Below are 10,157 nucleotides of genomic sequence, written 5' to 3'. Positions count from 1 at the left end.
CCATATAAATTATAACTTCCATTCAAACTTGTATTGACTCGACGGGTGTCTTCGTATGTTGTTTTCTTATTTGTAATTAACGGATGCTTTTTGAGTGTTTTGTCTTCTTCTACACTTAAAAATGCTAAATGAAATAATAAAATAAGCGTAATAATATTCAGAAAATTCATCGTAACTTTCGTAAATCTTCGTGTAATTCGTTAATTATCAAAATTTGTCTGAATAGTTATTCGGAAATTAACACCAAATAAACCTGAAATTCAGTAAAAATAGAACGTTTCGGACCATATAAAATGGCCATCTTCGGGTTCTAAAATAGAATTAATAAATAGAACATAATGCACAATTCAAATTAAAAACATTCGGCAATTACAAATTTACGTGGTGAATCACAAATACAGGAACATAAATATATTAAATATAACCTAGATAATAGGAATAAATAATTAAAAAGAAAAGTATTAAATATAAAATAATTAAATAAATATAACAAAATGGCAATAAACAAAACTACAAAACTTCGAATAATGTTCTCCGTGCATGTGATACGACTGCATAATTTTTAAAGTTAACTTAACTGTGGTCTCTTTTTATTGGCCTTATAAATTATGAAAGTTTTCAAATATTTAGCCGAAACGTGCTGTATCGAAAGAATTATGCATGTCACCGTCACAAGCAAAGGCCGCCAAAGCGGTTGTACATAGGCGCTTCCTAATGGATCATGCTAATGAGAGGACCTGCTCTACTTGGGGTACACTCAATTTTTTCCAAGATAACAGACGCTAGTAGCTACGAATACATTGAAACAACTTGTTTCACTATCTCGTGGATCTCTGAACACTAGAATCAGGAACATCAAAACAGCATTAAGAAACTGGCCCTATCCATCTGTTGGTCAAGCGTGAATCCTTGCCCAATTACCAGTGTTTCGTGGTTTCATTCAATCAGACATTGGTGGGCCAGTTTGTCTGGAATGCTCGGATTTGAGCGCATAGTTTTATTTTTTATTTTTTAATGTTTACACTCTAAAGGGATTAAAATGACCTTTTCAATCGTATCCATCAAAAATTGGAGTGTCTGGATGGCAAAGGACGGAGACTGAAGTATTCGGTATAGGCCGCCCATGAAAACTGTGAGATTCCTGAGTATCCCAATTAACAAAATAACTTTATTTAGAGAAAAATTATTTAAAATATTGAGCATTTTCAGATTGAATTACATTCATTAAAATACTACTAACTAATTTAATCAGGCAAATCTTATTAACATAGTCGTTCGATAAAAAATTTTCAACAAAAATTTTCGTCCTGTGAATTGTTAGTTTTTGAAATTCTTTTCGTCCAGTGGACACATAAAAACATATTTTAGCAAACCCATTAATGATTCGGCTACAATGTGGTGAGGGACCGGTCCTAACATCCGAATGGACCACTCCGAAAAATTCCTGGGGTTTTTCCCACCCGTAATCAGCCATTTCATCGGCCATGGCCAGAGTCGGTAGATTAACTGGTCTTTCGACTAATAGTTCAAACTTAGCTAGAGACAATATTTGCCGCTAGTCGGCGCCACTGTTAGCAGGAGATCGTTGTTCTTGCTAGGTATATACTGAAGTCAGTGATTTTGACCTATAATAATTGTTTTTTTTAGCTACATAAAAATGCCAACGTGCTTTGTGCCAGGATGCAAGGCAGGATATAAGTCATCGAACGAGAAGAGACATTTCTTCCGTGCTNTTAATAAAATAAAAATTGTTTTAATTTTACAGACGTTTACGTCCGTCGAATTGGCAACACTTTACGAATAGTTCTAAAATGGCGGATATCTCACCTGAGCGAAAAAGGAGTAAAACTTCTCGTGAGAAAATGAAAGAAAAACACGTAAGTTTGTTTAATCGAATATTGAAATTATTTATAATTTAAAAGTAACTTTCGTTATTAACAATTATTTAGTGACATCATGAAAGAAATCTTCGTCAATAGACAGGTCGGCCGGAAGCCTATTTTACAGGTTGAGAGTTCGTTCTTTGATCACGTTGAACAATAGAAAATAATCAGTTTCACACGTGGGTACACACGTGCTTAAGAATATACTCGATATTCTTTAATTTTAATCACTTAACTGTATACTTTTTGCAATTTTATTTGTTCTATTTGAGTTTATTTCTTCAGTAGAGAAATTATGGATAAATATTCGCTGTCACACGTACTGTACAAATCATTTAAGATCACGATTTGTGTGAGTTATGGGTATAATAGTCAATATAATAATACTCTAACATTCTCCATGCGAATTTCGGGAATCTTCCTTGCTGACAGTTGGAAAATATTAAAGTAACAGCTGATTACTGTTTTTAGGTCAACTCATAAAATGCAGTTGCGAAATTTCTCTCTTTTGCAATGTCCAATGTAAACTGTCGGTCAAGGCTCGCACTCTCACCACCTGCGTGGGGCTAGTCTCCGCATTCCCTAAACTATATAACAGGGATGGCCAACACGTAGACCGCGGTTGACCGGTCGACCACAAAGGTTTTGAAAGTAGCCCGTGAAGCTAAAGTTGAACAATTTGCTTTCACTTAAATTAATGTTTAAAATTTTTAATTCGTAATTTATTCTTACAATAATAGACTGTCTGTGCAACGTACCCATACTATTTGTATTTATCCTGATGAACAATGCAAATGAATGTTAACGCATGCGCATATAAAAATCCTAAAATTGTTTGCCCGTATTCATAGTCGCCCACATATTATATTTTACCGAAAAAGTAGCCCCTAAGGGATAAAAGTTTGGCCATACCTGCTATATAACATTGAGTACTTCACCAGCAGTTTACTGGACTACTTAAAGTCGGCTTAATTGCTTGGGTTAAATAGTTAAATGCGATAGTCTTAGCTTGATCTGGAAGTAGGCTGATTTCGGGGAGCTGTATCTCACCGGGATTGCATGTAGAGGTGTGGTTCTTTTTGTAGTGCCATTTAATGAAGAAGCCAATCTTGTAATGTTGTTCTCCACTTGAAATCAAACATCTTTAGTTCAATGAAATTTTACTTTTCCAGCTCTGTTATATATAACAGAGGGAAATAAGGCAATTGGTCAAAAAATGACCCTCCCCAGAAGTTTACGTTTTGAATTGGGGTTTCTTCTGGGCACAATTTTGTTTACCCTTTTTGAAGCTTAATAACTCCTTTGCTTTTTTTCAAAAATTTCTGAAATTTTTAAGAGGGGTTTGTTTATTACAAAGATTGATTCTATTAAATTTTGGTGGTTAAAGGTTGAGAAGGTAGGAGATAAATGGAGTCATGTGTCATATCTCAAGTAGGGCTGGACTTAGCCAAGACTCCACTAACATAAAAACAGGCATAAAATCCCTCGCCATAAAAGCTTTTAATCACGTGACCATGATTTTTTACTCCTGAGCAGGTTGTAAAACCAGTGTAAAAGCGAGTTGAGCAGTGTTCAACTTTCGATGCAAATACAGCCGTAACACGGTACCATCCACCAATCAGAAGTTAGTGAAATCTAGGTCATTGTGACATGGTGCAAAAATGGCGGAAAATGAGTTTTTGTGTACGTTCCTTTGTGGCTACTCTAGAATAGATCTGGAAAGATTTATTGAAAACATTCGAAAGTATTCGTATATCTATGGCAAGAAGTATCCCAATTATAATAATGAATGCCTAAAACACACGATACGGATGGCCGAAGGAAAATCCTTCAATTTAGAGGAGTATATAATAAAAACAGCTAAGTTTACAAGTGCTGTATACAGTAGACCTCCCTATAACGTTTAGATACGTTCCACGCTAACCGAAAATTACGTTGTAGGAATGATGAAATACGTGAGCCAGTTGCAGCCCGATAGGTGGGAACTTTACGGACTAAGGCTGTACGAAAGGTTTTCTACTATAAAATTAACCGATTCTAGACTAATTCCACTCAACATTTCCAAAATACGTATAATTTTTTGGGAATAATCTGTATAAACTATGCTATAAACAAAAAATTGTAGGATTACTTACACCGTTTGACTACGCCGTTGCTTAAAGCTGGTTTTCATTGCGGAACAGCACGCGAAACGACGGCCGCAATTTCTGATAACGAATTTTTGGCGGAAAAATAACTTGACCTTTGGAGACATCATTAATATAAATAATTTTTATGGACGTTGAATAAGAAGTGTTTCTTTCACAAGAAATGTATAAAATTAGTGCTGTATTAGACTTACGGTACCTAATTTACATACTGTGCAGACGATAATAAACTCAACTTACTAGCCTAAAATCTCCGTAGCGTGTTGCCAGGCGGCAGAAAGCATATATATAATTATAATAAAGTTACAATAAATTAAGTTAATATATAATTATATATACAGTACCTAATTTATATATAATTAATATATAATTATATGTACAGTACCTAATTTATATATAATTTATATATAATACTAAACAGACGATAGCAAACTCAATTTAGCCGCTCCGTAGCGTGGCGCAGGGTCGGAGGAAAGTAGTTCGGCTGCTCATCCACTATTGGTCCAGACTCTATCAATCTTGTCGTGAAACGACGTTATAGGAGGTACGTTATACGAAAGTTGCTACAATTTTTTCGCTACATTATAGGAATTGTCGTTATAGGAACGTACGTTATAGGGGGGTCGACTGTATTATCTTAATTAATAATACAATAATAAAAGTTAATATATGAAAGTAAAGATATTACTTTTACTACATTTGTAATCATAGTACAGAAAAACTCATAGAATATAATTGGCTTCATAACTTCGATAGTACCGTAGCTGTAGAAACTTCACTAGCAGGACCTCCACCACAATCCAAATGCAAATAGGTCACATGATTAAAAGTTTTTACGGTGAAGGTTTTTATGCTAATGGAGCCTTGGCCTTAATGACAATTTAACTCATTAATAACATTTACAATTTTTATAAAACCTGTCCCTACCTTCAGAATTAAGTTTTTTGCCATTTTATAATAATTAAAAATATAAAAAGTAACTTAAATAAAATATCATAACAGATGGTACCAAGCACAGTTTTAAACATTGCCAGGGAAGTTAAGCAACTTGTTGCTGGATTTTTAAATAGTCTGTGTATTTTTTGAGTTATTTCAGTGGATTGATTAAAATGAATCATTTCATATATGTAGATTAGAGTCATTTTTAATTCAACCTAATTGTTATTTCAATTTTAAAAATTATATAACTTAAAAAGAGAGAGAACTATCATTAAGCCACTTGACATAGTCAATAATTGCTATATATTTGACTCAGCAGTCAAATATATAGCAATTATTAGTTAAAATAAAATTTAAATGAAAAATGTTTTGTCCTGAGTTGTCTACTTATTGGTTAAACTAATTCACTGAAATTATTTTCATGATACTGGAGGCAAAACTAACAAGAAACTTCATATTGCAATGCACAAGAGTTCTAATTTGACTTATGAAAAGTAATTTTAGAGTATATAAAAAAGTTGTTTAAAAGTTGACCACTTGTATATAAAGTTTTGAAGAATAAAACATATTATTCTGCAAAATCTTCAACACAAGACTCCATATTCTGTTAGTGATCTCCAACATTAACTTCATTTGTTTTTTAATTTAAATTTTCAGTTTCAAATAGGGTCAATATTGTTTTGAGATTTTTCTGTTTCTTTAAAGCCAGTATCTCATTTTCTGTCTACTAAATATTTGACATTTTTAGATTTCTATTCTTTTATTTCTGCTTTCCATACTTCAGATAATTCTTCTGCGTCAATCCTATTCACTGATCCAAACCTACCACATGAATATATACCTGTCCCATGGTTCTTATATTCATTGTTTCATCTTGTTATGCAGTATCTTAAGCAAGTGACTCTAATCCAATTTTGCATTAGAATCACTTTCCTCCCTTGCCAGAGTTCATAAATTCCTTCTAGTAACATCATTCTAGTGTTCTTCCATTTGAGCTTGTAAGGTCCTTCATTAATCCTATGTGAAACTTGTTTCTATCTTCACTTTTTTCTAACTTTAGTACATACACCTCGATCTGTCTGGAAATTCATCTTTCCCATTTCCCAATTTGTCAAATGTACTATTCCTTTTCATAAAATTGCCATATGGCATGGTGCAGTATAGCCTATATGGCTCTTGCGCCAATAAACTCCAACAAACTAACCAATCAACTTTTCATAAAAACTAAATCTATCTGTCTCTCCTTTAGTGAAACAATGTATCTTTACAAGAAACAGATTCTGTTGGTTCAGTGAAAATTTCTGCTTTGTCTTCATCTTCCTTCATTTTTCCTTTAGCTGTATTGCATATTTTAATAAATAACATAGTGTAAAAAGCCCTATCGCAATTTGTCCTGGGTGTTGAGGTACCATAAAATTAAAGATAGACCCTTATAAATTTTCCTTAGAATAGTGCTCCCTTATGCTTACTGCAGCTTTAAAACACTTGTCAAATGCACGCATTTAAACAGACTGTTCTGCTGTCTAGTCAGTTAATAGGAGTAAGGGGAAGAACTGGGAAGATGGACAAATGCTCTTTTAAGCAAAACTGCTCCTTTGTCCAACATTCTGCTAAATGGACAAAACTAAAAAATTATTAAAACTACAGTTTTATTAAATATTTTGTTGTTTGAAGTATTGATTGAAAGAATATAGAATAACAATATACTATAGAATAGTTGTGTCCCTTACTGCTTAGAACATTTAACACATTGTCAAACAGGTTTAGATTTTTAGCAAACAAAATATTTTTTTTCTCTTCTAGTTCATTTTTTTTTTGTATATTTCACATTTATTATTATAAAATGGCATTTGAGTTCATTGTAGATTAGAAACAGTTAAATATAAACAATTTCACTAAGTAAATAAAATGTTTCCAGTTCTTTAGTACTTATTTTAATTTTATTTACAACCAAACTTAATTTTCTTCATTTAACAAAATATATTATTTTAAAAGAACGGTTTAAATCCTATAAAAATCTCTCTCTTTTATGATTTATTCCTGTTACGTATAAGTGAATATGAAAAAAATGCTCTGCTGATGGGAATTCAGCACAAGCTGATATTGATATTTTAACTTATTTAATAGACAGCCTTTAGCAAGTAGGGCTAGAAGACTAGTGTATCTGGACTTCAGTTCACTAGATTGAAATTTTCACAAGTGGTTTGGTTCAAAGTGTTTCTTGCCACATTGTGAAGTAAGGTCAAGCTAATAATAGACATGGAAAAGTATCCCCTTAGCACCCATAATAAGTTGAAATTAACGAGCAAATATTTATTGTGATATCGTCACAATGTCTGGTTGCAATTTTTAATTTATTTAATTTAAAATGTGTGCTCTACACTTCAAGTTAGTAGTGTCTTGCCTCTGTACATCATACTTTTCCTGTTAGGAATAGTCATGCTGGTCAAATATCTAACTCCTTTCAGAGGAAATTTTTAAAATTGAAATAATGTGGCTTTCAATTTGTATCAGAAGTTCATATATCAAGTTAATTAATGCCTGCTGTCCCTAAGCTTTTTGTATCTGGTCTCGACTTTAATCTATCTTACTCCAATCTCTACATTAATTAAGGAAGGACAGACCGACAGCCAACAGTGGGAATTTATAGGTCTACAATTTTTCAAATAGCAATCCAATAAGAAAATTAAAAGAAAACTTCACTGTCTGATAATACAGTATAAGTAAATGGTAATTACCATTTTGTGTTTTCCCTTCCTCCTCCTGTCTTATGGGCAGTAAGAGGGCTTTTTCCTATCCTGTTGTAAGTTCAACCAACTCCAATGGGGTGAGAAGGACAAAGCCCAACATATCTGGATGGGATCACCTGCGAAAATTTTTTTGGTTTTTCGACCATCTGGATTCAATTCTGGGCCCCTCACAACAGAAGGCTGATGCATCAATTGCCTTGGCCATCTTACTGTCTATTAATCTCCATTGTAATTATAGTTACTGTACATACATATATTAATTAATGTTACATTATTGATATGGTAAAATTTTATTTAATAATAATTAATTGTATGTGCAATGAAGTAAATAAATTAAAACAATTGTGTAACTTTAAAAGTAAATGACATTAATGTTATTTTATTAACTTATTTAGATCAGTCAGAAGAGTCATAAGAGGGTGAAAAAAGAAACTGACAAGGATGGTAAAGAAAAAAAAGTGCCAAAAAAAATTGAACCAAATATGAACTTGTCTGGAAAGCTGAATGAGGATACAAACATGTATAAAGGTGTTGTTATAAAATATAATGAACCAGAAGAAGCTAGAAAACCAAAGAAGAGGTGGCGACTATATCCGTTCAAAGGTGACCAGGCCCTTCCATTTATACCCATTCATAGACAGAGTGCATATTTATTGGGACGTTCTAGATTAATCGCAGACATTCCCATCGACCATCCTTCGTGCTCTAAGCAGCATGCTGTGCTTCAGTTTCGTCTGGTGGAATACGAAAGAGACGACGGTACGACGGGTAAACACGTCCGTCCTTACATAATTGATCTGGAATCTGCAAACGGAACATTTGTAAACAACAATCAAATAGAACCCCGTAGATATGTAGAACTGTTAGAAAAAGATGTGTTGAAATTTGGATACAGCACTCGCGAGTACGTCATTATTCATGAAGATTCCAAAGAGGACGAACTAGAAGAGGAAGAAGAATTGATGTCGGATAAATGAGATTGTACAAAAAATTATATTTAAATATCTCTTTATAAGTTCTTAAAAGTTCTGTTTACAATCATCACTAATTTTGAGAAAAAATATATATATTTTAGTTGATATGACATCACAAATATACAAGTAAAACATGGAAACTGTAAATATGATCATCAAGATGTTGAGAAGTCACGTAAATTTGTTATTCTCATTTATGTCAAATAAAAGTGTTTTAAATACTTAAATTTTTCTTAAATTGTTTTAAGTAAACTGCATTAAATGTCTGTTGTATGCAGACATATCAATATTTTAAAGCTGGAAACGTGTAGTTAAAATTATTTATCTGATAAACTTTGTCCATTATATCATACAAGGTGTTCATAAAGTCTCTGCTATGAGTATTGTAGATTTGGGTTGCCCCTTTCATCTTGTTGATTGGTTTTGGGAGATTTTAATACACCAGAAGACATTATGTCTGCTCCACTATTCCACAGCTGCATATAGAAGATTCAATACATGGTTTGCATGTACAGTACATGGTTTCTTGGTTCATTATAAACTACAAAAGCCACTATGGACAAACTTTTTGAACATCCTGCAACCAAATTTAAAAGAAACAATACAAAGTAGGACCCTTGAAAATGTGTGGAGAGTCACATGCTAGTGTACACTGCAATCTGAAAATGGAAAATACATTAGAAAAATACCATAGATTAAAATTAAGAATTTTTTAAGTGCAGGAAATCTTTTGGCATCTTTCTCAGTCACATTAACTTGTTCTGGAAAAGGCACCTTCCTCTGCACAGATCATCCACAACTTAATCTCAAACCATTGTTAGCCAAACTTGATTGTCAGGTCAAATTATATAGCCACAAACGTTATTGCATGTTCCATAAATACTACAAGTAGGCCTATTTATGTCACTTATAAGTGATATGTGAAATATGTTTATGGGCTTGATTTAGCCTGAAGATCTTAGTTTGGGCACTGCTGTCTCGTACCATCAATCAGTCAATAAACTTCATTTTCAGAATGTAATTGCTAACCCTTCATATCTGTTACAACTTCTGTAGAAACCTTAAAATTTAAAAGCTGCTCTTGGATTCTTATTAACAACAAAACTTAAATATGCAAATAGTGGATGGCTAAGGTGACAAAGTTTATTCTAGACACTAGGAGAGTTGGAGATTATCTGATGCTTAGAATTTTAGTCTAAATTTGATATATTGTATCCTTTATCATTGTGAGCTTGGCCAAACTAATAATGAGTGTGATAAAAGGCTTTGTTAATTCCTACAGAAAAATGTGAGTAAAAAAAACACACATACTATTTTTGTTTAACTCAAAGCAATAAGAACAGTTCATGCCAGATGTGTGTGGCTCAGTACTAAACTTAGACTTGTGATCCTAAGCTATAACATATAATAGGCCATAAGTACAGCCTATTTATTTGCAAATCCAGCCCTGACCTGGCCATTTTT

General features: G+C 32.9%; 1 protein-coding gene across 2 annotated transcripts; it reads left to right on the top strand.

The window, feature by feature from the left end:
• Nucleotides 1-1,749: 1,749 nt before the first annotated feature.
• Nucleotides 1,750-8,920, top strand: LOC111640277 (smad nuclear-interacting protein 1-like). 2 transcript variants are annotated; one of them, XM_023386291.1, is made up of 3 exons: nt 1,788-1,877; nt 1,950-2,007; nt 8,115-8,920. In XM_023386291.1, exons 2-3 carry the CDS (start codon nt 1,957-1,959, stop codon nt 8,694-8,696), a joined length of 633 nt encoding a protein of 210 aa, XP_023242059.1. In that variant the 5' UTR covers nt 1,788-1,877; nt 1,950-1,956; the 3' UTR covers nt 8,697-8,920. The 2 variants fall into 2 exon arrangements, with proteins under 2 accessions (XP_023242050.1, XP_023242059.1); XM_023386282.1 differs by lacking the exon at nt 1,950-2,007 and having other exon boundaries at nt 1,750-1,877.
• Nucleotides 8,921-10,157: the final 1,237 nt, after the last annotated feature.

This window comes from Centruroides sculpturatus, unplaced genomic scaffold, assembly GCF_000671375.1.
Source record: "Centruroides sculpturatus isolate CEXI.00-Female unplaced genomic scaffold, Cexi_2.0 scaffold177, whole genome shotgun sequence".
Taxonomy (NCBI): Eukaryota; Metazoa; Arthropoda; class Arachnida; order Scorpiones; family Buthidae; genus Centruroides; species Centruroides sculpturatus.
This window is presented reverse-complemented; position numbering and strand designations above follow the sequence as displayed.

Bases quoted from the DNA above. Each gene is read 5' to 3' on its own strand.
- LOC111640277 (XM_023386282.1), top strand. From the start codon at position 1,812: ATGGCGGATATCTCACCTGAGCGAAAAAGGAGTAAAACTTCTCGTGAG. The intron at 1,878-8,114 runs GTAAGTTTGTTT...TAACTTATTTAG, and splicing joins AGAAAATGAAAGAAAAACAC to ATCAGTCAGAAGAGTCATAA.